This window comes from Oncorhynchus clarkii, chromosome 5 (assembly GCF_045791955.1).
Source record: "Oncorhynchus clarkii lewisi isolate Uvic-CL-2024 chromosome 5, UVic_Ocla_1.0, whole genome shotgun sequence".
In the NCBI taxonomy this organism is placed as follows: domain Eukaryota; kingdom Metazoa; phylum Chordata; class Actinopteri; order Salmoniformes; family Salmonidae; genus Oncorhynchus; species Oncorhynchus clarkii.
Window position 1 is genome coordinate 36,973,339 of NC_092151.1, and position 27,965 is coordinate 37,001,303.

The 27,965-nt window shown below is 39.7% G+C and overlaps 1 protein-coding gene and 1 long non-coding RNA gene across 5 annotated transcripts; one reads left to right on the plus strand and one right to left on the minus strand.

Annotated features, from left to right (window-relative positions):
- Positions 1 to 8,717: 8,717 nt before the first annotated feature.
- On the minus strand, positions 8,718 to 15,517 carry LOC139408761 (zinc finger, matrin-type 5). 4 transcript variants are annotated; one of them, XM_071153055.1, is made up of 6 exons: positions 15,343 to 15,517; positions 14,217 to 14,393; positions 12,232 to 12,294; positions 12,056 to 12,136; positions 11,631 to 11,739; positions 8,718 to 11,468 (listed from the first exon to the last, which is right to left on the minus strand). In XM_071153055.1, exons 2-6 carry the CDS (start codon positions 14,341 to 14,343, stop codon positions 11,318 to 11,320), a joined length of 531 nt encoding a protein of 176 aa, XP_071009156.1. In that variant the 5' UTR covers positions 14,344 to 14,393; positions 15,343 to 15,517; the 3' UTR covers positions 8,718 to 11,317. The 4 variants fall into 4 exon arrangements, with proteins under 4 accessions (XP_071009156.1, XP_071009157.1, XP_071009159.1 ...); XM_071153056.1 differs by having other exon boundaries at positions 14,947 to 15,517; XM_071153058.1 differs by having other exon boundaries at positions 8,721 to 11,468; positions 14,477 to 15,517.
- A 7,451-nt stretch (positions 15,518 to 22,968) lies between these two features.
- LOC139408762 (uncharacterized) lies at positions 22,969 to 25,240 on the plus strand. Its single transcript, XR_011634318.1, has 2 exons — positions 22,969 to 23,499; positions 23,840 to 25,240. It is a non-coding gene; the product is annotated as an uncharacterized lncRNA (long non-coding RNA).
- Positions 25,241 to 27,965: the final 2,725 nt, after the last annotated feature.

Genomic DNA, 27,965 nt, shown 5'->3' on the forward strand with positions numbered 1-27,965 from the left:
CTAAGCAATTATACAATCTCTTTGATTCAACTCACCATAATGTTGCCCTATACCATTCACAAGGTAATTTATTAGCCTTCTATTTCCTATGAGATAAATGAGTAAAGCTGTAGTGTCTGTGCTCTATTGCTAACCATGTTGTCTGAAACATATAGACATTACTAGTGTATATCATGTGGCATTACAGCCTGCCCTTGCAAAGCACGTAGCCAACGGAATTTTTTCCCCTACATACATTTGTATTCAACAGCACATAAAGAACATGCACAGTACATACACAACATAACTCTGCAGTACCAACGGCAGTTTCTAAAGAAAGTATCCTACCTGTTGTAGAGAAGGAATTTAGAGATGTGGAGATATCATTTGGGGAATTTAGAGATGTGGAGATATCATTTGGGGAATTTAGAGATATCCTTTGGGGAATTTCGTAGACACAGATAATAATAGTTATCATCAGCAAACCTGAGATGCATCTACCAATCTCTATCTCTTGAGTCACTGTTCCGATTGCTGGCTCACCCCAATTCTCCTTCTAAACACACAGCACATGTACATGTAAATAATACCACGTAGTATGATTTGTGTACTTCCTCTGTGGTGTTTACCTTCAAAGTCAGATGTACTTATTGAAATGATTATGCAAATGATAGTTATTATTGCAAAAAAGTACACCGTAGATTAACGTTTTGTGTAAATATATTCTATTCTGTGAATGTGGAGACAGTTTCAAAGGACATTTAAACATATTTTTTGTTTGGCTTTTGACATGGTCCACCAAAAACAACATTAAGCTATTGTTTAGATTTTTACATGGTTCTATTTTCTTAATGGAAGAAGAGATACTTTATATCAAAGATCAAGATATCAAGAATGCAAACATATACTTTTTTTATTTTTATTGGGGTTCTTATGTATGATTCCCAGGTTTACTGAAACATCATTCTAATACATTTAGTAACCTGCTAATTGCCATGTACTTAAATTTGACATTTTGATCTTTTGTCATATTTCTTTTTTTAGAAATCTATGTTTTCTCCTTATCATATATGAAGAATTTAACTATCATTTTAAAGAAATGCTATATATATTCTCTTGCTCTTTTTATCACAAGCTGAATCAAGTCTGTATCATACCAGAAAATAGTATATCAAATAATGAAAAAGAACAGGGCTTGCAATAGTCTACCTTGATGAGGGTGACAAAAGGTTGCTCGGTTATCTGTTCATATATGAGAAATAACTATTTGACATTATATGCATTTGCGCAAATGTGAAATAGCCAGTGTAATAGACAATACATACAAAAATAGTAAAGCAATGATATTGTATATGACCGATGTTACATTGCATTAATGAGGAGAATATGTTAATGTACAGTTTGTTGAGAGTGATCTGATGTTTTTTCATATCCCTCAATGTGTTGTCATATGAAGCAGTTTTGTTCTCTATATGGGACTGTGATTTTCATCAAGTCAAACATAGTGCAGCTCTGATACTTTGTGCCAAACGCGGGGGGAAATGCACATATCAATAATTTCAGAATAACATGTTTTAGGGATCGAATATTCTTGATAGAAACATAACTTGCAAACAAATGTATTTCTTATCAGAAACAAATGTCTTGCAAATAAAAACTAACGCAATATACTGTATACTGTATGGACATGGTGTATAGAAATGACCTCTCATGTGAACCTTCAAGTGTCCTCGCACTGTCTGTTGTTGCCTTTGGTTGAACTTTCTAAGGCATTCTTTCAGCATCAGTAATCTCATCCTATGCACTGTAATTGCACATATGTACCCGTCACCACATCAAATATACATTTATAAACATGATGTCTGGATGCATGTTGTCCAATAAACAAACACAAACGTAATAGCCTTGTCAAATGTTGTTTTCATACCTACCGTACGGATACTGTAACTTTTAAGGGAACATACATGAGTATTGTAATGTTTTAAGCTCTAGTGTGTACAAGTCTCCCACGCCACGCAAGCGTTCACACGCCACATCTATTTCTATGGGCACAAGCACTGTTTATGACACAAACTGTTCACACCCCTCTTGTTGGTGGAGAGAATTTTGCAGGTTCAAAGCTTATTTCCTGCAATTCTACACATTTTGTCATGGGGTGCAAAGAAAACTTTGCCGTTTTTAAAGCAGATTTACTTGCAATTCTATACATTTTGCCATGTCTAATATGTTTTCATGTGTTATTTGAGTGACAAAAAAAAATTACAACAATATGCATGGGCTAAAAAACAAAATAAAAAAACGTTAGCTGACATGGGCTAGTTGACCTGGACATTTCTGACAAGTTATAAATAGCTCTCTAAGGTATGCTATTGACTAGCATAACAAGAGGAACTGATGATGCACTACCCAATTTTGAAATTGCACCTTGTGCATTCTACTATTACAACTTTTAAGAGTACGTTTAAAGCCGGACTGAGTTCCTGAACAAAAAAAACCCAATATATACATATATATATATATATATATATATATATATATATATATATATATATATATATTATATATATATTATTGTGATTTTGTGTGGGGGGGGGGACCGCGCGCCACCCCTGCCGACCCCTTGCGCCACCCCTTGCGGGCGCGCCCCACAGTTTGGAAACCATGTGTTATGTTGTGAGCCAATAGGTGATATATACATTCATATAGGATGGTCTCAAAATCTACTCAGGGAAGTTACTAGAATGTGACAGAAATGAGGAAATTATACCGAATTGTGTAGCTGCTTTCTAATGAAGTTTGAATATGAATCTTCCAGCTGCTTTCTGTGACAACACCATTAGTGTTGTGGCTGTATCAATAGGGTTTAAACCCAACAGGACAGATGGGGGTCCTCCCTTCAGACAGACGTAAGGAGCTCTGGTTCCCTGGGACTCAAATCCCAGCATGTGAAGACAGGACAACTTCTTATACCGAACAGTGGCAGACATCATTAAGAGATAGCGCTGGGTGATATGGACAAAATCCGTATCGCAATAAACTGCCTGAATTGATGCAATAACGATAAATAGTACGATACGTTCATAACAATGTGCACCACCGTAAAAAAAATCCTTTAAACTACTACTACTGGTTTGATGGTTGTATGGGTCCCGTTAACAACCACCCATAGTAGCAAACATATTTCATTTCAAACTTCACATTTCTCTAGTATAGGCTACTTGTTGTAATAAACTACATCAGCAAAATGCCTGCGATAAGTAATCGGTATGGTCGGTGTCGATAGTTTTCAGTTTATCATCCCACTTCTGTTACGAAACATCCCAATGTTCAGTAAACCATACAGTGATGGAAAAGGAGACAGACTGGGTAGGAGACAGACTGGGTAGGAGACAGACTTGGTAGGAGACAGACTGGGTAGGAGACAGACTGGAAATTGGAATGTCAATGTTTTTGGTCCATTTCACTTTCTTTTCAGCCTACCATATTAAATCACATGAGAAGTCATACCAGAGAGGAGAGTGAATTGAAAGTTCTGTTTTAGGTGACTATAATTATGAATCAATTATTCATATGGCAAAATACCAGGAAACCTGTATGAAATTCCCACCCACAGCCTCTAGGGTCTGAACTACAGAAAGGAACTTCTTTCTGCCCTGTTTCCTAACATGATGCAAATTATAAAGACAGTGAATACTCAAGTGTGATTGATAAAGTGACATTATCTGAAGATAAATCAGCAGTAAAACATATGGCTATGCTGTTGTATGAAAATGTATTTTCAAAGGATGGATGGGTGGTATATTAACCTGACAGCCAACCTAGCATTAATATTATATCACCATGAATGTAAAATCAATAGTGTAAAATCAATACACCACAGTAAAGGCAAGGTTCCGTTGGAAACAGATGAAACATAGTTGACAATAATAAGTTACTGTCCCATTGCAAATAAAATCTGTCATTTGATCACGCAGCTCAATTTTCTATGAAACCAAGCAACTAAGCTAAAAATATTCAAATTCCTACACAGTATTCTTCACTTTGTTTATTGTTGTTTCACCAGTTACTGCCCAAAGGGTTCCCAAATCTCTGGTTGTTTACGTGTCAGAATCCTACTTGACGATATTGTGTCTTGACAAGCTGATGACCCGAGAGGCTCTAACATGGAGGCTCTCACTGAATTCTGAGTTTAGTTCCAAACAAGGCATGCCTTCTCTTTACCCCTCTGACAGTGACAGGGCTATGACTCACACACAGGGAAAGCACTCCCTTTCTCCCTCGAGGTCCTCCATCTCACAACACGAGTCTGGCAGACTGTCTATAACATTCCCCTAAGGGGACTTTGGCAGACACTAGTTGCTGGCTTTAACTGGCCAAAGATCTCTCAAAGGACTCTAATGGCCATAAGGGAGGGCTCCAGAAGTGATGAGACAGAAGGGGATGGATGTGACTGGCAGGACAATTCAGACTTTCAGACAGACTTTGGATCATATTGACGACTGTATGTTTGGTCTCCTGGGAGAAGAACAGAAATGAATTGTTTACTTGATCATTAGGAACTTTTGAATGCTGGTAAATAGCCAAAGTATACAATAAAGTGAAATTATGTAATGGATCTAAAAAAGGAAATGGTGCCCATACACCACAGTGCTGTTTATAATGGCTTTCTTTCAGCAGTGCAGATATGCAGAAACTAATTCAAATTGAATGATGGTAATCTATGCCTTTATTCCTTTTCCATCTTTTTTATTTTGCATATCTGGTTTCCTGACTCCTTATCACCCTTCCTAGACTGTAACACATACCATCTTAGCAAAGAGAAGAGTCGAAATAAATGATATTCTAGGGGACTACAAAATCTAATAATATCGACATCCCTTTGAAAACATCTAGACAACTTCCCAGGCAATGAAAAAAAGAAATCCCTGAGACACATTTTAAGTTTAGCATATTTTTGTGGATAGAGTTAGACTCAACACTTCTGTTTTAAAGATTCATACAACATGTTATTCTCCTGAGATTTGCCAAGCCGTTGAAAGTATTTATACTTGTTCGAAGAGAAACAAAGGTCGGTGCCGTTTCAGATGGGGGAGGATGATTCGTTTTTTTATGAGCACGGGCTTATTTATATTACAGCATATTGGATGACTGCCATTCATATTCCATTCACCCAGCTCAATGTAACATCAATAGGTTTAGGCTACTATAAAACACAAAAAAATGTCCTGTACCGATCATGAGTTTGCTACAACCTAGCCTATTATTTAAAGTTTACAATGTAGGTGCACAGGTAAAGAGAATTTTGAGTAATCAAGGTGACAGTGACACATTCAATACCGCCTTGCACACTCTTGCCTGCATCTATCTGATCTGGGGTGTAACCATTAGTCCAACAGTTGCAAATTTGAGTTTCTATTGGACAAGCATGAAACGTTAAGAAACGTTTTCAACAGAATCGACGGAATGAATACACCCCTAATCACACACAAACAGCTCACTTTCATAGCTGCCACATAAAAACAGCATGATCACTTTACTCATTGTATATATAATTCCTTCTTGCAACTATTTATGTGCTCTCCTCCTCTCTCCTTTTTCCTTCGCTTGTGGACTTCAGTGCACAACGTGTTAGCTGTCTGTGACCAGGCGGAAAAACCTTTCCAGGCCAAACCTTCATATTATGACCGCTAACCGCTACACACAGCCTACATCATTGTCACTTCATAGTCAACTAGAACTATTAGAACTTAGTAAACCCGCCACAATCATGCAGTACAGTGTAGAGTCAGAAAACAGTTAAGCAGCTACACCAACGGCCCCAGTTACAATATATTAATACAACCAAAAGCTTACATTGACTTGGAAGAGTTCCAGTGTTGGATAGCTATAGCTAGCAAGCTAACATAGCATGCCCCTTTGTTTGAGCCGGGTGTTTGAGTAGGCTAAACTAGCTAGCTGCATAAGCAGTTTAGCCATTACACCGGTGGGCCCCGGTGGCAATAAATGAATAAAACCAAAAGCTTACCTTGACTTGGAAGTTCCAGTATTGAATAGTCATGGCCAGCTAGCTAACAAATCATCCCTCTCTGTTTGAGGCAGGTGTTTGAGTAGGCTAAACTATTTAGCTGTATTTGCTAGCTAAGTAAATGTGAAAGTAAAAAAACACAACCAAATCTCTCTCTCTCTCTCTGTTGCGTTTCCTTAATTTTGGAAATGAATGTTCAAAACTGTTCAACCATTGTCTTTCTCTCTCTTTGAGTCAACTACTCACCACATGTTATGCACTGCAGTGCTAGCTAGCTGTAACTAATGCTTTCAGTACTAGATTCATTCTCTAATCCTTTGATTGGGTGGAGAACATGTCAGTTCATGCTGCAAGAGCTCTGATAGGTTGGAGGACATACTCAGGAAGCTGTCATAACTACTGTGTAAGGCTATGGGGGGTGAGAACCATGAGCCTCCTAGGTTTTGTATTGAAGTCAATGTACCCAGAGGAGGACAGAAGCTTGCTGTCCTCCGGCTAAACATGGTGCTACCCTACAGAGTGCTGCAGAGGCAGAACATTGTGTTTTAATCAATTATTTGGTTAAGTGAATCTGTATTTAGTATAGTTTTATCTAAAAATGTTGTTTCTTTTTGTTTCACTATTTTGATTTTTATGAAATTCATTGAGGAGGATGGTCCTCCCGTTCCTCCTCTAAGGAGCATCCACTGAAGAGAAAGATGAAATGGTTGGACGGTTTTAAAACAGGATCTACGTTTGGAATAGTGCCTGCAGGTACTGAATTACTGAGAGGCAAGAGAACAACTGGGGGTAAAGCCTTGGACTTGTTCCCCAAAAGGCGATGCAGAAGGTTGCTCGTCTCTTAATTAAATGTTTAGACTTTTGGTGCTTGTCTCGGGGAGAGAAGAATGTGCCCAATCTCAATAATGATTCATTCATGCATTTCGGACTACCTACCAATGATGGGTCCAACCAAGCAGCCGCCTACACCACGAATATATGATACATTATCCCACTTTGTCTTTACCAACTATTATTGCGGCATAATACATTAATCAACCTTTATTTTCCATTAATTTTCAATCAACCTTTGAATTCCAAACAAGGCAGTGAAATGTTTATTAGATACTTATCAGCCAAATATTAATTTCCAATTGTTTTATGTTGTTGTTTTCTTGAACTGCATAATGATCTACATTCTTACCATGATAATTCCATGTGTTGACCCTAATTCCAAGCTATCTACTAGTGGGATATATAAGATGAAAAGATTACATTAATGATTAATGACCAATCTGTGAAATGAGGTTTGACCTGGCTGGCATGTGCTGCTCCTCAAACAACTGAATCAACATCAACATCTGTTCCTGGTGCGTATGCTTTCAGCAGACAAGCTGAAGACTTGCTGCTAAGGAACCATTTCTCTTACAACTGTGTGTGTTACAAATCAAAAGTAAAAAAACGGTAGTGTTGATTTGGTGTTTACTCTGCATTTAACCTTAATCCCATACAGTTCTGATTCGATGCTTGAATGACTGGATTGTGAAAAACAAACCGACTCACAGTCACAGCGAATGGACCTCTGCTACTGCCTGGTGCCTAGAGCACAAGTCAATAACGAAACATCTGTAGGGACTTCTGAAGAATAACAAAAACAACACAAGCTGCTTTTAGTAACACCTATGTCAAACGCAATCACTCTCGCCAGAACGTTCAACGTCAAACTGTTGTAAAATAGCCTACTGCGATATTTCCAAGACACAGGCAACTTGTTTAATCATGGATTCAAGGAAGACCGCCTCTATGTGCAACAGAGCTCTATTGGGACTCGGCTTTGTAAGTCTCTCTTGCTGAGTTGAGAGAGAGCTTGTTGATGTGTCACATTTCAGCAGGGAATTGACTCAGTATTCAGTACTGCAACTATTCATTTGTGGAGGTTAAGGTCTTAAAGAGCAGTTATTGTGGTACTGGAGAGCAGTGCAGCTAAAGGGCACAGAGTGTACTGACAATTAAGCAATCAATGCAAGCTGCATATTAATGACATTGAAGTTACTAGTGATAGCTAAACACTGTTGCACTTGGAATTGTGTTTGGGTACAATGACTGTACATGTTGGTGAATAGTTTGAGTACATGCAAAACTACAAGTGTGGATGCAAGTCATCCACAGTAAAATGTAATAACTTTTTGGTAATTACCATCTTGATTATGTGAAGTTATTGTATGCCTGGGAATCTCAGGGCCAGTGACACATATCAAAGCTCTCGGTGGCAGTTACGCAGACACAAAGGCTTTGAGACAAGTCATTAAGTGTAGTCCTGCTCCAATATTGGCCTTGCAAGTTTTTATCACAGAGCCCAGAGATGCGAGACATAATGCGAGGTCATAATAATCATCAGAATATTATTCACACTGCCGGCCAACCAACCAGGGAAGGATCCAGCTGTCCTGTCATCTCCCTCAGGGAGCCTATCTGAAACAAATTGAAAATGTTCTTTTAGGGTGTAGCAGTTTCGGTTTCAATCTGTGTCACTGTCACAGGAAAGGCAGACGCTGCCAGCAAAGGGTCCCTGTCACAGGGTGATGGGACATCCTACCAATATCTGGGCTGGACCGCAGCTGCCTGGCACATATGGACAGGCCTCCATTAACACACTGAAGTAATGTCCTGAATACCACTTGTTCTGTTATCCCCTAGTTGTTCTTGCAAGTGAAACAGGGGAAATAACAATATGTCCAGTTAAAACACTATTTTATTACCAGAAGATAGGAAATTTAAAACCATTTTGTTACAAAAGTGGCCAGCCATCCTTGGCGAGGTAATCACTCGTGGACAGACTACGTAAACATAAATGGTATCGTAGATCTGTCATGATACGGGAAGGTTTGATAACGAGCAGCATTAGTTCCCATGCTTTGGACAAATCACAATTTTCTCATCTTTCTAAAAACATAAGGGGAGGGAACATTTGGCCAATAGACTTGCTTGTAACTCAGAGAGAGGGTGGAGCTCTTTGTTCCGGTTCCGATCCTCGTTCTCTTAATACGGACCCAGAACTTAATCGGAGGTAAAACAGTATGCCATCCATTATAAATAAATCATCCCAACATGGACAAACCACTTTCCATTCACATAGAATATGTGGAGGGAAGCAAATTACAAAATACAAAAGTATTTTTTTAAATAAACTCAGCAAAAAAAGAAACATCCCTTCTTCAGAACCCCGTCTTTCAAAGAGAATTTGTAAAAATCCAAATAACTTCACAGATCTTCATTGTAAAGGGTTTAAACACTGTTACCCATGCTTGTTCAATGAACCATAAACAATTAATGAACATGCACTGGTGGAACGGTCTTTAAGACACAGTTATGAAAAATTAGGACACTAAAGAGGCCTTTCTACTGACTCTGAAAAACACCAAAAGAAAGATGTCCAGGGTCTCTGCTCATCTGCGTGAACATGTCTTAGGCATGCTGCGAGGCATGAGGACTGCAGATGTGGCCAGGGCAATAAATTGCAATGCCCGTACTGTGAGACGCCTAAGACAGAGCTACAGAAAGACAGGACGTACAGCTGATCGTCCTCGCAGCGGCAGACCATGTGTAACAACACCTGCACAGGATCGGTACATCTGAACATCATATCTGCAGGACAGGTATAGGATTGCAACAACTGCTCGAGTTATACCAGGAACGCACAATCCCTCCACCAGTGCTCAGACTGTCCGCAATAGGCTGAGAGGATGGACTGAGTGCTTGTAGGCTTGTTGTAAGGCAGGTCCTTACCAGACATCACCAGCAACAACGTCGCCTATGGGCACAAACCCACCGTCGCTGTACCAAACAGGACTGACAAAAAGGGCTCTTCACTGACGAGTCGCGGTTTTGTCTCACCAGGGGCGATGGTCAGACTCGCGTTTATCGTCAAAGGAATGAGCGTTACACCGAGGCATGTACACTGGAGCGGGATCGATTTGGAGGTGGAGGGTCCGTCATGGTCTGGGGCGGTGTGTCACAGCATCACCGGACTGAGCTTGCTGTCATTGCAGGCAATCTCAACTTACAGGGAAGACATCCCCCTCTCTCATGTGGTACCCTTTCTGCAGGCTCATCCTGACATGACCCTAAAGCATGACAATGCCACCAGCCATACTGCTCGTTCTGTGTGTGATTTCCTGCAAGACAGGTATGTCAGTGTTATGCCATGGCCAGCAAAGAGCCCAGATCTCAATGCCATTGAGCATGTCTGGGACCTGTTGAATCGGAGGGTGAGGGCTAGGGCCATTCCCCCCAGAAATGTCCGGGAACTTGCAGGTGCCTTGGTGGAAGAGTGGGGTAACATCCCACAGCAAGAACTGGCAAATCTGGTGCAGTCAATGAGGAGATGCACTGCAGTACTTAATGCAGCTGGTGGCCACACCAGATACTGACTGTTACATTTCTGTTAGTCACATGTCTGTGAAACTTGTTCTGTTTATGTCTCATTTGTTGAATCTTGTTATGTTCATACAAATATTTACACGTTAAGTTTGCTGAAAATAAAAGCAGTTGACAGTGAGAGGACGTTTCTTTTTTTTTTGCTGAGTCTATCACGGTAGCCACTCCTGTTCTGCTGCTTTCCTGAGGCCATCATTTAAAAAGCATTAGAACCTCACATTCTGTACATTTCCAACTCAGAATACATACGAGGACCTACTCAACAAAATCTCTGCATGCACGCAACTGAATTTTAATGTAGTCGGTGATGGAGAAAATCAATTAAAATGCGTTACAAATTCACTCACTTCTATCAAGTAAAAGTTTGGGCCCTAATAGCAATTAATGATCCGTTCTTGCATCACCACATCAAACTTTGAGCAAAAAATGATGAACCAGCTTTAAAGCTCCCATGCAGTCTTAATCATTTTTAAATCACTGTATGTCTAATAAATGACTGAGTGTGTTTATTTCATGAAAATATTTATTTCCCTGGGGCTCCTTTTGCCATTGAAATGCTCAGTCTGATTGTGTGGGCGTGTTGATAGAAATGTAAATATATTAACATACACAACCCTGATTGGCGGATAGGATCGTCTTGACTCTGAGCCTACCCTGCTTACCCCTTCAAAGTAGGATGCGTATACAAATAAAAGATGACTGGTCATAGGTCAGAATAATCAGATCAGTTACCAAAAAAAATCCACCCCACCTGAACAGGTTGAAATTCCAGTTCTTTTTTTTTCTTTCTTTTTTACAAACAGCTCTTACACGAAAAAGGCATTATCATAATTTTAACAAATTTCAGGTTGTTATTTTTGACCTCAGTGTGGAACTGCCATTAACTGCACTGCCCCTTCAACCCCATTCAGTTCTGACTTTGACTTTCCATCCTCCAGGGGGAGGGGGCAGAAGGGAGGGAGGAAGGTCAGGAATGGTGAGGAAATGTGGCGGTATGTCATTCTCTGGTTGATTATCTTCATCCTCCTCATCTTCCTCTTTCAGAACACTGTAGAGAGTAAATAGAGTAAAATAGTTTAAGAAAAGGGGAAAGTATATTTTCACACTAACTGTATCAAATCTGACTCCATGCAAGCGTAAATAACATTTTAGCATTAACATGCACTGTATGTAAGTACTGACAGCCTTTGACCATTGATTCATACTGTACCTTCCACTGCTTAGGGCGGCTCTCTTCTTCTCTCTCCTGGTGAGCCACTCCTCTATGCTCCGCTCAGGGGACGCTCTGTGCTCCGGGTCCTCTCTGCTCCGTCTTTCATCTAGACATTAGACTACACCTCTTAATATGGATTTCATTAACACAATCACCTTTGGAACTTTGAATTCTGAGTGAAATTAGTGAAGATGATTACTATTAGAGATTTCATTGAACCACCTAAATTAACAGAGTGGCATTGTGTGTTCGTAATTGAAATACCAGAGTACTTGCCACCATAATGACGGAAAATTGCACTTCTTAAAAATGTTATCATCGTGCAAGGTGCGACAACAACAACAGCATTGCCCATAAATTAACACTCTCAATATGAGGACCATGTCCATGGCAGACAGTGCCATCTTGTGGAAACAACTCACCTTCAATCTGCATTCTTAGGTTCTCCATGTCCCTCTCTGACATGTGAGAGAACCTACAGTTGTTGCCAAACACACACTGGCCTGATGCAAAGGACAAAACAAAATAAAGTATTACACACCGATAGTTGTAAGGATCTTTCATTAAAATGTTCATTATATATCTTTGTTGTCTTTACCCGTCTGAAGAAATTTCCTGCAGGGTTTCTTAGTTTGTTCATCATACAGGATGGCTGCTGCATCTGTGATGAAAGAAGAGGTGTCATATTGTCCTCAGCCTGTTACGACAAGTACCTGTCAGATGTCGCCAGAAGATACCAACCCTAACGGAAAACGTACAGTAGAGCCATAGCAGCCACTTTGGAATGGCAGTGTCAGCCAAGTATCTCCTTTGTTGTTCAACGTGATGTGCAATTCAATAATGGCTGCTGTGGCTACTGCTAGCTAGCGTGAAGACGATAAGGGCAGTTTTCCAGGAAAACTGGCTGTAAGTATTTCAATCTTCTCGATGGAGCAGTGTGGATAAAGGTAAACATTTGGAGTACAGTGGCATATCCCCATCCCTGCATTGAGGTATGTTTTCTGACCACAGGGCAGCTCAGTGTAAACAAGCGTAAGGGTAGGATTGGTATCCTCTGGGAACTGTCATAACGAAAATGGACTGCAATTTCATTTAGAAAAGGACTCGAACTGAAATGTGTTTGATCACATCATTCTGAATTGAACCCCAACCATCTCTTTATGCTGTTATTTTTGTTTAATCATGTTACATGTCTCCTAATTGGTTACTGTGTCAAACATTTAAGCCCTGATCTGATGATCTGAAGTCAAAACAATGTCGGCCCTGCTATTTAAAAAAAAAATATGTCTACTGAAATGCCAAGTAAATAAAGCCTTTTTAAATCAAGAAGTGCCTGCATTCATTCTTTAAGAGTGCAAGAAAATAATTGTTTCTACATTTAACGTTTACGAAGTGGTGACCACCATTCTCTTTATTTTTTTCTGCCTGTCTATAGAGTGCCCTTTTTCAAAGAGCACCTTATACCAAGACTCCATTATTAAAAAAAAAAAGTAAATCAATTTTTAGAGTTACAAATTAATGATATGTACCCACTGGTTCTTAAAAAATACAGCTTATAAATGCCTCATGAGCTTAGTTTAACTGTATTCAGAATACTAAATATATGCTTGTTTTACGCCAATGTTTGTAAACAAAGTAAATGTAAACAAACACTGTATAGTCTAAAAAACATGGTTAAAACAATAATTCTGATATTATCGATGGTCAGGCCCTGTCCTTGCATCCAAAGCTCTGTCTAGGCATTTGGGAGTGATTACATTTCTCCAGCCCCATTCCTCAGTTTTCTACGGAAACAGTGGCTTTGTTATTCTTTTAACTACTGTTTGGCCCTTTAAGAACACCATGCAGTTTTTTTTGACCCCCCAAACCATGTTGGACAAATGGTGCATTCAAGACAACTGGGAACTCCCACCCCAAAAAAAATCTGACTGGGAAAACACTTATTTATTTACGGTCATCCAACTCAGATATTTAACCAGGTAGGCCAATTGAGAACAAGTTCTCATCTACAACTGCGACCTGGCCAAGATAAAGCAAAGCAGTGCGACAAAAACAGAGTTACACATAAACAAATTACAGTCAATAACACAATAGAAAAATCTATGTTCAGTGTGTGCAAATGTAGACGAGTAGGGAGGTAGGTAATAAATAGGCCATAGAGACGAAATAATTACAATTTAGCATTAATACTGGAGTGATAGATGTGCAGATGATGATGTGCAAGTAGAGATACTGGGGTGCAAAAGAGCAAGAGGGTAAGTAACAATATGTGGATGAGCTAGTTGGGTGTGCCATTTACAGATTGGTTGTGTACAGGTACAGTGAAGGGTAAGCTGCTCAGACAGTTGATGGTTAAAGTTAGATTGGGAGATATAAGACTCATGCTTCAGAGATTTTTGCAATTCGTTCCAGTCATTGGCAGCAGAGAACTGGAAGGAAAGGCAGCCATCATCCTAGATTTCTGACTACCCTGACCTGAAAATCACTAACGTAAAGATTTCTCCTAGTCTGAGCTGTTAGTTTTTTTTTGTTCTCAGTTGGATTAAACACACCATGAAACTCTTGGGAAATGAAATGACTTACCCCTGAAATTGTCAAACCAGGCCTTTTTAGATCTGTGGTGTTGAACACCATACAGGTGTTTTTTCCTGTTGTGCATGTTGTCCTGAAAGGACCGGTCACAGTAGTCACAGTAATACCGCTTCCCCATGGTTGAGATGCTGGCCTTCACTTCAGTCAGCTGTAGGTACCCTCACATCTCTGAAACAAAACACACAATGATTTGCAACAATGACCACCACAATATAGGCCTAATCAAAGTGCTAAGACCTTGAGGTGCTTACCATAAATTCCACTTCAACTTACTGAGCTGGTGGGTAGGACAGTTGGTCCTTTAAAACAGAGGGAATTTGAGCCAAAATATCTAAAGCTACTTATTATTAAACAACTTTCCAAACGTGGGTCTGTTTTAGACCCAAGTCCTCTGCTTACCTCATGTCAAAATACAAGTACCCCACAAGTTATTCATTTTTTGTCAACATATGGCGCACCTGCTGGACTTTTATTTTGATATGAGGTAGGTGGAGAAGAAGTGGGTATATAGCAGAACCACGTTTGGAAACTCTTTAATAAATGTTATTTCTTTAGACATGTTGACTCAAATTCCCCCGTGTTAATGACCAACCGTCATGACCACCGGCACAGTACGTTTGTGTAAGTAACGCTATATTTAACTTCTGAGGCGTATTCATTACGCCGAACCTGTTGCAAAACGTTTCCGAAAGCAAACGGAACGAAACGGGGAGGGACTAACCTTACTTTTTTTCAATACAAACGCTCGTGTTGCTCCGTTTGGTTCTTAAACGATAAACGGAGTCCGAAATTAAAACGCCCCAGGCTTCCTACGCTACGGACTGTTTTTGTGCAACTCAATGCCAATACAAAAGGTACCAACGCTGTAGTGTAAACACACCAGCGTTGCTAATAGCAGCTACTACTGGGTATGCAGGCTTTTGCTCCAACCTTACTCTACACAACTGATTATATAGGCTACTAATCCCGCAACCCCCTGCTCATCAGGGATTTGATTAGTTGAAGCAGGGCTGGTGAGAGCTGACTGCAGACCCTCACTCCAGCCAGGAGGGGAGTGGAAGGAACGGAAGCTAACGCAACCTTTGTCTTTCAGTGTAAAGAAATAAGCAATACGAACCCTTTTATGTGAGAATTTAAAGACAATCCAAGGGACACTCAGTAAAGGTTTTCAGCCAACGTTACATTTTAGGAAATTGTTTAGCTGTAAAATGTTAAGTTGTTATGATTTCGACAAAAGATTATTCGGAGCGAATTAATTTGTCAGCATTTTATCAGCAACACTTAAAATAAGTGCATCCGGGTCACGGAATAGCGGACTATTTCAAAATAAAAGTCCCCCGCGTAATAGTAGAAAAGTGTCATTGCCCTGTAGTTATTCATGATGTATGTTTAAACATTAATAATGATTCATATTTGTTCATATATAAGTGACATTTGCATTGCATTTGTGTTTTAGAACATGCTCCAAGGTAAAATAAATGCCCCCAATGCAAATGCATGACATTCGTTTATAGAGAAAAAAATATTATTTGTGCTGACATAAAAGTGAGGTGGGGAGTACTCAAGTAGGCAGGGTCTACAGAATCTAGATATGGTGTCATTTCATGGGGCTCTGAATAATACGGAGTGTTGCTGGACTTTTACTGTGGTCAAACAGCTGAAAATGTGTTGACTGGACACTATATGGCACAAATACAGCACTGTACAGGAAAAAATCTTATTTGTGCTGGTGTAAAAGTGGGGTGGGGAGTACTCAGTAGTGTCTATAGAATAGTTATAGGGTGTCATTTCATGGGGCTTTGAATAATATGGAGTGTTCCTGGCAGTGGCATAGCCAGAAATCCATTGATTGCAGTGCCAGCAAAAATGAAGGTGGGCCAAAATTTGGACACTCATTAAATAATCATAAAAGCATAGCCTACCATATACCCAACTGTAATCGATTGCACACAACAAACCATCTAACATGTGATTTTGCATTACAGAACAAATAGTCTTGTAGGCCTATGGAAATCCATGACTCTTGCATTTAACATGTGACTGACATAGAGCTACACATAATAAACCACAAGCCTATAAGTAATAGACTATGAGACTAGAACATAATGCCTTGGTATAACAATAATAATTCTAACCTAACAGAGTTCACCATCTGTCCGAATACAGCCCAGCGGGTGATTTTATTTGGCCTCCCAAGTTTTGTGGTTGTACATAAAATCATGTAAAAACATCAGCTAGTCAACTCCAAGTAATTTACGTTTTGGAAATCTGTTCCAAAGTATTCCCACCCATAATAGATACAGTATATGTGATCGTATACAAATGTAAGCAAGGTTTGAAATTATTATGTTTTAGTAAAATAGTATATCTGTTTGGGCTTCTTGTGGTCAATTTTCAGTCTACAAATGATTTGTAATTACCATCCGCTCGGCTGAATGAAGTTGATTATCCCTGCTACATAGACTAGAACAGTGGTCACAAACCTCTTTTTAGTCGAGATCCCTTCATGAGTCAAAATGCAAGCCGAGTGTCTTTCCTAAAAATGACAGGCTATTAACATAGATTGGAAATACATTTGTTAAATACATTTGCCTATTTTCATATATAGTAAGAAAGGTCTGATTTTCTCCATGTCGGCCTATCCCTTATTATAAATAATGTAGTGTCCCTTATATTTCAAAAGTTAAGTCTTAAGCTAGGCTATATGATAACACTGGTCAGAGGTCAGTTGTAGCATATTACTTACGACGCATAAATTCAAATAACTGTTTGTTTGTTTTTTCACTGGACTGATGGTCATGTCTCAGAGGTGGAAGAGAGGATGATGTGTGTGGAGTGGATAAGTGTTTCATGCTTTTTAAAAGTGCTGAATAAAAACAGCACTGTAGTTCTGGTCATTGTCTCTGAATGTACTGAAACTGTCTTTAAGGACCAGGATTAAATCATGGCAGTCAGTGATTGGTACAGAAGGAGACTGGAGGCCCTTCATGGCGAAATCACTGATACCAAATTACTTGGCAAATTCTACAGACACGGTTTCTTGAAAAAATAGAACATGGAGCTTTGTTTGGCCATTTTACTTGTTTTTCCTAAACAAGTTGGCTAGTGAGTCTTAGCTAGCTAGCTAATATGAATAGCCTACACGTTGTAGCCTAGCTATTGTTTAATGCACATGGATTCAGTGCAAAGTTCACTGGTCACGATGGCAACACCCACCCGTAGCACGCGCTCCAGCAGGTGTATCTCACTGATCATCCCTAAAGCCAATACCTAATTTGGCCGCCTTTCGATCCAGTTCTCTGCTGCCTGTGACTGAAACGAATTACAAAAATCGCTGAAGTTGGAGACTTTTATCTCCCTCACCAACTTCAAACATCTGCTATCTGAGCAGCTAACCGATCGCTGCAGCTGTACATAGTCTATCAGTAAATAGCCCACCCAATTTACCTACCTCATCCCCATACTGTTTATATTTATTTACTTTTCTGCTCTTTTGCACACCAGTATCTCTAGTTAACACCAGTGTTAATCTGCAAAATTGTAATTATTCGCCTACCTCCTCATGCCTTTTGCACACAATGTATATATAGACTCTCTTTTTTTCTACTGTGTTATTGACTTGTTAATTGTTTACTCCCTGTGTAACTCTGTGTTGTCTGTTCACACTGCTATGCTTTATCTTGGCCAGGTCGCAGTTGTAAATGAGAACTTGTTCTCAACTAGCCTACCTGGTTAAATAAAGGTGAAATAAAAATAAAAAATAAAAAAAGTGGAAAGTGCAAGATCCCGCACATTATTTTATTATATAATATGTCCTTGAGTGTCCTGAAAGACCTCTGCCAAATAAAATGTTGTATTATTGCCAATATACACTGAGTGTACAAAACATAAAGGACATCTGCTCTTTCCATGACATCGACTGACCTGGTGAAAACGATGATCCCTTATTGATGTCTCTTCCTAAATCCATTTCAATCAGTGTAGATGAAGGGGAGGTGACCAGTTAAAGAAGGATTTTTAAGCTTTGAGACAATTGCCTATGCCCCTGGTTCCTGACCTTTTACTGTGGTGAAACAGCTTAAAATGGGGTCCCTGACACTATTTGGTACAAATATAGCACTGCACAGGAAAAACTAGTACTCAGTTGAGTCTGTAGAATCCATATACAGTGTATTCGGAAAGTACTTGACTTTTTTCACATTTAGTTACATTACAGCCTTATTCTAAAATTGATTAAATTGCTTTTCCCCCCTTATCAATCTTACACACAATAGCTCAAAATGACAAAGAGAAAACTGGTTTTTAGAAATGTTTGCAAATGTATAAAAATAAATAAAACATTTACATAACTATTCAGCGATTACAGCCTTGAGTTTCTTGGGTATGACACTACAAGCTTGGCACACCTGTGTTTGGGGATTTTCTCCCATTCTTCTCTGCAGATCCTCTCAAGCCCTGTCAGGTTGGATGGGGAGCATTGCTACAACGCTATTTTCAGGTCTCTCCAGAGATGTTAGATCGGGTTCAAGTCGGGGGAAGGGAGGCTGATGGTTGTGCTACAGGAGGACAACAAGTTAAAAACAACCATTATTTTCCATTCAATCCCCTAGTACAGTATAAAACTTGTGAAAACTGTATTTCATCCTCATTTTGTGCTTGTTTAGAACTTTAAAAGAGCCTTCTAATAAGACATTGTAATTTACTGTACCTTGTCAAAGCAGCACCCACCCATGATTTGAAGCTGAATGAAACAAGGTAATAATCTTGTATTTTTCTCACAAATGACAATAGAGCGATATAGGCGATATGATCCATGGATTATGACATTTCCTAGTGAGCACATATTTTATGAGGCAAATAAAATGTTCACACAATTGCCAAAACCAGAACACAGGTTCCTCTGACTTTCAGTCCAAAACCCAAGTCAAAGAAGTGAACATTTTGATTGATTGCTATTGTGTAGACCACCAAGGACGGTTTAAGAAAAACGTTAGAAGGCTATGTATAATTGGGGTGATATAAACCTATAGAAACATGATTTTATTATACTGCCTAAAAAATATTTTATTTGTCAGGCCAAGCGATTGACCTGATGCATTTCTTAGCACGTGGCCGGCCATGGGCTGATTTAATGAATGTGTAAAGGCTCATCAACGCCTATTTCATGCAGTGTATTTGGAATGCATTCAGATCACTTCCCCTTTCCACATTTTATTACGTTACAGTGTTACTCTAAAATATATATTTTTTTTAAAAGTTAAAACTCATCAATCTACACACAATACCCCGCAATGACAAAGCGAAAAAAAGATGCTTGATGAAAACCTGCTCCAGAGCGCTCAGGAACTTAGACTGGGGCGAAGGTTCACCTTCCAACACGACAATGAACCTAAGCACACAGCCAAGACAATGCAGGAGTGGCTTCGGGACAAGTCTCTGAATGTCCTTGAGTGGCCCAGCCAGAGCTCGAATTGCTGGGTAGCATTTCCTGCAGAAACCTCATATCCCCTAAACCAGAGAAACGTGACAATGGATATTTACACACACCTTGGTTGGACTTACCTTGGTTGACTCAGTTTGGGGAATCAACTGTCTTCCAACTTGATCTCTTCAGCGACCATTGGAGAGAGGCCTCGTTGCTTTATCAGGTATGCAACAGGGTCTCAATACAGTGATTTAGTTGTTTATTGGTCAATTTTGTTGTTACTATTACTGTTTGTGTATGTATGCTTATGTGTTGTTAATTGAATAGAACTACATGAGTTAGGTAGGGTCAATTTGAATTGAAGACAGTCAATTCAACGAGTGATTTGATTTACAAAATGGAGAGAAAATCATTGACATATAGCTTTTCCTTATCAGCTTATTTAGAAGTAAATGAAAATACAGTTGAAGTCAGAAGTACATACACTTAGGTTGGAGTCATTAAAACTCATTTTTCAACCACTCCACAAATGTCTTGTTAACAAACTGTAGCCTTGGCAAGTGTTTTAGGACATCTACTGTGTGCCTGACACAAGTCATTGTCCCAACAATTGTTTACAGACAGATTATTTCACTTATAATTCACTGTATCACAATTCCAGTGGGTCAGAAGTTTACATGCACTAAGTTGACTGTGCCTTTAAACAGCTTGGAAAATTCCAGAAAATGATATCATGGCTTTAGAAGCTTCTGATAGGCTAATTGACATCATTTGAGTCAATTGGAGGTGTACCTGTGGATGTATTACAAGGCCTACCTTCAAACTCAGTGCCTCTTTGCTTGACATCATGGGAATATCAAAAGAAATCAGCCAAGACTTCAGAAAAACAATTGTAGACCTCCACCAGTCTGGTTCATCCTTGGGAGCAATTTCCAAACGCCTGAAGGTATCACGTTCATCTGTGCAAACAATAGTATGCAAGTATAAACACCATGGGACCACGCAGCTGTCATACCGCTCAGGAAGGAGACGCATTCTGTCTCCTAAAGATGAATGTACTTTGATGCGAAAAGTGCAATTCAATCCCAGAACAACCGCAAAGGACCTTATGAAGATGCTGGAGGAAACGGGTACAAAATTATCTATATCCATAGTAAAACAAGTCCTATATCAACATAACCTGAAAGGCCACTCAGCAAGGAAGAAGCCACTGCTCCAAAACTGGCATAAAAAAAGCCAGATTACAGTTTGCAACTGCACATGGGGACAAAGATTATACTTTTTAGAGAAATGTCCTCTGGTCTGATAAAACAAAAATAGAACTGTTTGGCCATAATGACCATTGTTATGTTTGGAGGAAAATGGGAGGCTTGCAAGCTGAAGAACACCATCCCAACCGTGAAGCACGTGGGTGGCAGCATCATGTTGTGGGGGTGCTTTGCTGCAGGAGGAACTGGTGCACTTCACAAAATAAATGGCATCATGAGGAGGGGAAAAAGATGTGGATATATTGAAGCAATATCTCAAGACATCAGTCAGGAAGTTAAAGCTTGGTTGCAAATGGGTCTTCTAAATGGACAACGACCTCAAGCATACTTCCAAAAAGGTGGAAATTCAGGAGGGGGGGACTGTCTTCTGTTTGCCTACTAACGAATTGACAAACTCCTCGACCACTTATTAATTTCCGGGTCTCTTTCCAGTTCCACTATATGGCCTTTTCCCAAACAGGAAAACCTACCTATAGAGAATGATGGAGGCCTCTAGTGGCCAAAAGGCAATATTAGCGTAGGCAGCGCCATTGAGGGCTTCCACCATGCTTCTGCCATTTTAAAATAGTGGGTATTCCTATGGGTTGTAGCCTCAATGGCGCTGCCAATGCTGTCAACCATTCATTTTATAATGGATTTTAGAAACACTTAAGGGCTGTGTTTTGTGTAGGCTTACCCTGGTGTGACATTTTGATAACCGTGTAAAACTCTCAAAGGTTACTTATCAATATATTCACCTGTATTTACACGCAAAAAAATGAAATGCTAATTAACTGCTAACGTGGCTATCATAAAGAACTACAAATACCATGGTGATCGGGACAGACTGCCGAATCGAGTCAAAGGTAAGAATCTCTGGATTAACTATCTCATGTTAGCAACTAATAAATTGGCAACATTTATTTAAATGTACAATTCTGTGAACTGTCTTGTGCAAGTTTTAAATTGACACAATACCTGTTCGCAAAGGTGTCGGCTAGAGAAAGATTTACATGGTTATCAAAACGTCACGCCAGGCAGTTGTGGGAAAAGTACCCAAATCACTCAAGTAAAAGTCACCTAGTAAAATGCTATTTGAGTAAAAGTATTTGGGTTTTAGATATACTTAAGTATCAAAAGTAATTGCTAAAATATACTTAAATATCAAAAGTAAAAGTGTAAATCATTTCACATTCCTTATATTAGGCAAACCAGAAAGCACATTTTTCTTGTTTTTTGTTGTTGTCTATAATTCCCTATTGGAGGAAAAATTAATGGTGGAAAACCGTTTGGAACTATTTCCCTGTTTGACTGCTAGGTTTTATGGGTATCATGACACCTCCACCGTGGCACAAATATAATGGCACAGATATAAAGATGAGTCCTCTTTCTTTCTCTCTTGACCTAGACTACATGTGGAGACGCAGAGACGCCCAACTCAGTGGAAAATGTGCTTCCTTCCAGCAGGCAGCGTTTTTTTTTGCCCACCAAGCAAGTTTTTGTATGGAGGTCAATGAGTGTCGAATTTGGCCAACAACAAAAAATGCATCACTTATTTGCTGCATGAGGTTTATTTGATCTAATAGAAGTTCAGTAATGCTTAAGTTGTTACGAGTGTACTTATATAAGTAACATCCTGGCAACTTGAGAAAAAACACTTAATATCGGAGATGGCTCTGCATATTCATAGTATGAAGCTAGTAGCATAGCATCTCTCTCGATTGACGTCACCCTCTTGAATATTTAAAATTAGATTACAATAATGAGCTGTATCCACCAATCAAAAGAAAGGATAAGCAACCCGCCGCGCTGCTATGTGGACAACGACTCCCATTGTTAGGCCGGAGATATATTGTATCTTGTCACTATATCCATAATCTTTGCTACTTTCCATCTTGAGGTACACCGCAGTTTGTTGTACTTATATTTGTTAGACAAGTACGTTTTTTTTTTAAGACCATGTATTTATCGTCAGTATTTTGTTTTATAATTTCCTTTGGCGCACAAGGATATGACCTAGATGTTTACAATTTAATTTCCCATCATACACTTCGGTTTCCGTTATTCTGACGTTATTTCCCCTTTCTCTAATCACTGTCAGCCAACATGTCGCATGCGAAAGGAGTCTACAGTTTGCTCTTCAGGAGAACATCTACTTTTGCCATTACCATCATGTTCGCAGCAGTGTTTTTTGAAAGAATATTTGACCAAGGAGGAGATGCCATATTCGAGCAATTGAAGTCTATTGACAGATCTTCTCGTAACCTCATTTAGCCCGACATTGCTTAGGACAACTGCCAATGGTTGGCGTAAAGCCCAAATCAAACAAAGTGTTTTACGCGCTGGAATGATGCCGCGTTCAAAACAACTGGGAACACAGAACTCGAAAATCACCGACTTTAAAAAAACAACTGGGAACTCGGAAAAAACGATTTGAATGGTCTTCCAAGTCTGAGTTTTATAACGCGGCCCGAGTTCCCGAGCTGGAATTCCAGTCAGAGCACCCTTTTTTTCCGAGTACCCAGTTGTTTTGGACTCTCAGAATTCGGAGGTTCCCAGTTCCGAGTAGTTTTGAACTGGCACCGTGGCGTCAAATTAGAAAGTACGTTTCTCGTGTCTGAGCGGATACATTGGGCGAAAATATGTTTTGTACATTTGTTAGTTCTGGAATTGTGACATGTATATTTAGTGTTGATAATACTGTAATACTGTCAGTGCCAATAATATTGTTATAGATTCTCATGACTATTAAGTTGGCATACGCGCAGCAGTGTATGTGAATTGAAGCACTCTAGTATTGTGCGCACATTTTGATTGGGTATTGCTTATGATTGCTTATGTCCTTTTAACTTGTTTGTTCAGCAAAATTCTCTCCATAGTTTGGATACAGCATGAGTCGTTATACGTGTGCTCCAACTTTCAATGTTGTGTTTGGTTCGTAGAAACTCTGGAAACACATCAAATACCAAAACGAGGAGGAATAAAGAAGTGGCCTTATGTTGCGGCAGAAATGAAGCAAACGCCACACTTCAATTTCCATTCCTGAGTCGGTCTTCGTGAACCATCACCTGCATTGACCTGTCACTGCGAAGCTGATTGTTCGCTATCAGAAACTCCATGGCATGGGAGTTTAAAAAAGACTGATCAAAACATGGAAGTGTTTCAACTTGACCTTGTATACTGTGATCTCCTCTCCCTCACCATTTGTAAATGTACTGATACTTTAAAACTGTTAATAAATTCAAAGTAAGCATGCTTTGATTTGTAGAATCAGTTAAGTAGCTAGCTCGCCATCAACTGTACTTGACATTTGTCTCTTGTTAGATATTGCACACTGTTACCCCACCACATCTACTATTTTAGCATTGTAGAAGGCAACAAGATGTCTAGTTAATCACTTTAGTACAGTGCTGTGGAGTTCTGTCGTGGAGATTGTTTTGCATTGCACATCAATAACTTGGGACTTTGGGGCAGTAATATTTGGCCCATTTTTTTATTTATTAGGATCCCATAACTGGTAATGAGACCTGATTGTGTTGCCATTAGGTATGACTATGGACTTATTGAATAGCGTTATTAATGGATGCTGTGAGAAGTACGCAAACGTCATAAATAGCACCTATCCACAAGTCAAAGAAAGCGCAAATCCAATACAGGTCAAAGGTCAACAGCACTGGGTTTATCCTTCAGTCAGTCCTAGAAGAAACACAGGCCTATTCCTAATTAGATTTGCTCAACTTCTGTGTCCTCTCTAGCCTCCTTTTGAACAGGTCAAGGTGAGCCTGTGAGAAGACAAAGTGGACACATCCGCTTGTATGAAATTACTCCAATTGCGCATCAGGCAAATTACTTGCAGGGTGGAATCCTAAAATAAATTTATCTAGTTGTGCAATACATTTAATAAAGGGTTAAGTAGCATATTGTTCTTAAATGTCTGCATGCTCTTCTCCTTCGGAAAAATAATAGCTGATTCAAAGGGGGTAGGATACACTTGTCTATTCAGGTAGAATATACCTGTGCTTCCTTGCCAGAAGGAGGCTATTGATTAAGGGAGGACCATGGGAGATTCTCGTATGGGAAAAAGACCATCCTCTTGCCTCAGTCCTCCTCTGTGACCCGGAAATCGATGTGGTCGAGGAATGTGTCAATTCGTTAGGACACTCTGTTTGCCTACTAACTTTTCTTTGTTTGGATCACTTTACACATTTTATTTGGGCTTCACCCCTGTAAACATAAGTTGCCTTATGTGGAGGTTCTCCTGTAAATGTAATTTGCCTGATCTCTCCCTCACCATTTGTAAATGCTGATACTTTAAAACTGTTAATAAATTCAACATAAACATGTTTTGATTTGTAGAATCAGATAAGTAGCTAGATAATCATCAACTGTACTTGAGTCTCATTTGGAGGAGCCATTTCATACAAGCGGATGTGCACACTTTCCGCCGTCTCGCCTTGATTATCTTTTACCTGTTCAAACAGGCAAGAGAGGACACAGGAGTTAGGCAATTCTGTGGAGAAGGACAGTCTCATTTCAAGCAAGTGCATTTCCATCCGCTTTCACTCTCAATTTAACTTTGACCTTTTCAAAAGGAGTTGAGAGGAGGCAGGAGGTGAGATAATTTAATAAAAGGCCCATCTTCTGAATTGAAACACTCAGCCACTTCTTGGTGAGAGAGGACGGAGGACAGACATTTGCCAAAATGAGAGAACCCCAAAGGTTATTTACCAGAATATCAGAAGATGGTTGTCGGTAACCGTTCGCTCACAAGGCACTGCTGTCTTTGGTTTCCCTCACTGGGAGAATTTATCTATGGTCACAGGTGTGACAGCCAGGTCCTGCTCTGTTGGGTAACACACAGCCTCAGTCCCCAACTACCGGTTGTTCAGTTTTTCAGGGGAAATGGAAAGAGCCTGTGAAGCAACTTTTTGGATGTTAATAAGGTGACACTCAATCTTCTCCACATTTATGGGATTGGTAGTGCAGAAGAGATCCCCAAACAGTTTTCTTTTCTTCTCGTCAAGACCAGTATGTAATGGGATCTATACTGAAGAAAAATACAAACTAAACTGTTTCAATTATTTTAATAAGTTACAGTTCATATAAGGAAATCAGTCAATGTAAATAAATTCATTTGGGCATAATCTATGGATTTCACATGATTGGGCAGGGGTGCAGCCATGAAAAAGCCTGGGAGGGCATGGGCCCACCCACTTGGGAGCCAGGCCCAGCCAATCAGAATGAGTTTCCCCCACAAAGGGGCTTTATTATAGACAGGAATACTCCTCAGTTTCATCAGCTGTCCGGGTGGCTGGTCTCAGACGATTCCGCAGGTGAAGAAGCCGGATGTGGAGGTCCTTGGCTGGCGTGGTACATGCGGTCTGCGGTTGTGAGGCCGGTTGGACGTACTGCCAAATTCTCTAAAATGACGGAGACGGCTTATGATAGAGAAATGAACATTCAATTCTCTGGCAACAGCTCTGGTGAACATTCCTGCCGTCAGCATGCCAATTGCAGCTACCACAAAACGTGGCACATCTGTGGCATTGTGTTGTGTGTCACAACTGCATATTTTAGTGACCTTGTATAGTCCCCAGCACAAGGTGCACCTGTGTAATGACCATGCTGTTTAATCAGCTTCTCGATATGCCACACCTGTCATGTGGATGGATTATCGGGGCAGCAGGTAGCCTAGTGGTTAGAGCGTTGGGCCTGTAACCGAAGGTTTGCTGGATTGAATCCCTGAGCTGACATGGCACAATTCTGTCATTCTGCCCCTGAACAAGGATGTTACCCCACTGTTCCCCGGTAAGCTGTCATTGTAAATAAGAATTTGATCTTAACTGACTTGCTTAGTTAAATTGAAAAATCAAGATATCTTGGCAGTGGATGTACATTTTTTATTTATTTTATTTATCCGCTATTTTACCAGGTAAGTTGAGTGAGAACACGTTCTCGTTTGCAGCAACGACCTGGGGAATAGTTACAGGGGAGAGGAGGGGGATAAATACATTTGTGCTCAAAATTTGAGAAGCCTTTGGTGTGTATGCAAGTTTTTTGGTATATTTTATTTCAGCTCATGAAACATGGGGCCAACATTTTACATGTTGCGTTTTATATTAGTTTCAGGCATTTCTTTTACCCAGCTATAGTAGGTAACTCGAGGAAGACAGTGTCCAGCAGATGGAGCAATTCCCTCTTTTTGTAGTCCATTCAGCATCCATCTATTTTTATCCATGTGCTGTTTATGTAAAGCTTTATATCCCACATCTAAGGTTGGTATAACCCAATGATTTATATATGCAATAGTGCCTCCATCTTGGCACTCCCCCTCCATTGTAAAAAATATTTTTGAAGCTATAGAAATATATTTATTAATTTCTACATTTAATTTAAAAAAAAATTTAACCAGTCAAGTCAGTTAAGAACAAATTTGTATTTACAGTGATGGCCTTACCGGGGAAGAGTGGGTTAACTGCCTTGTTCAGGGGTAGAACAACATATTTTTACCTTGTCAGCTCAGGGATTTGATCCAGCAACCATTTTGGTTACTGGCTTACCGTGATAACCACTAGGCTACCTGCCGCCCCAGTTACAGACACCTTAATGCATACTTTTAAATTATATTTAGTCAGCTAAACATAAAAATGAAAGTATTATTTATCTTGAGATTACTAATGTTGATGTCGCCACTACAATAAAGAAATACTTGTACATGTAATTTTGTCCTTGAAACATTGCATTGAAATACTGTCAAATTCCATTCATTCCTATGGAGGACTGCTTCTACTGGGGAGTGCCAATATGGCCGACAGGTGGCTTCAAAGCCTCTCAATGGCCAATGCATAGCATCAGCAATCCATGGTTTATATAAATCATTGGTACAACCCAGATGTTTTGACCCATTTTTCTATAGTATAAACATGTAGTCAGAGCACCTGCATGGACACAAAAAGGAATGATATACAGCCAGATTGCGGATTCTGGTCAAGTATAATCTCTGGGGGTAGAGAGAGATCATGAGCAGTTTTATTGTGGATGTTGTGATTGTGTCCAGAGAATAAATGA

Coding starts and splice junctions, on each gene's coding strand:
- LOC139408761 (XM_071153055.1), bottom strand. CDS start 14,343: ATGGGGAAGCGGTATTACTGTGACTACTGTGACCGGTCCTTTCAGGAC. Junction 12,295..14,216: donor CTGGTTTGACAATTTCAGGG/GTAAGTCATTTC, acceptor CTTTCATCACAG/ATGCAGCAGCCATCCTGTAT. Junction 11,469..11,630: donor GCCGCCCTAAGCAGTGGAAG/GTACAGTATGAA, acceptor TACTCTCTACAG/TGTTCTGAAAGAGGAAGATG.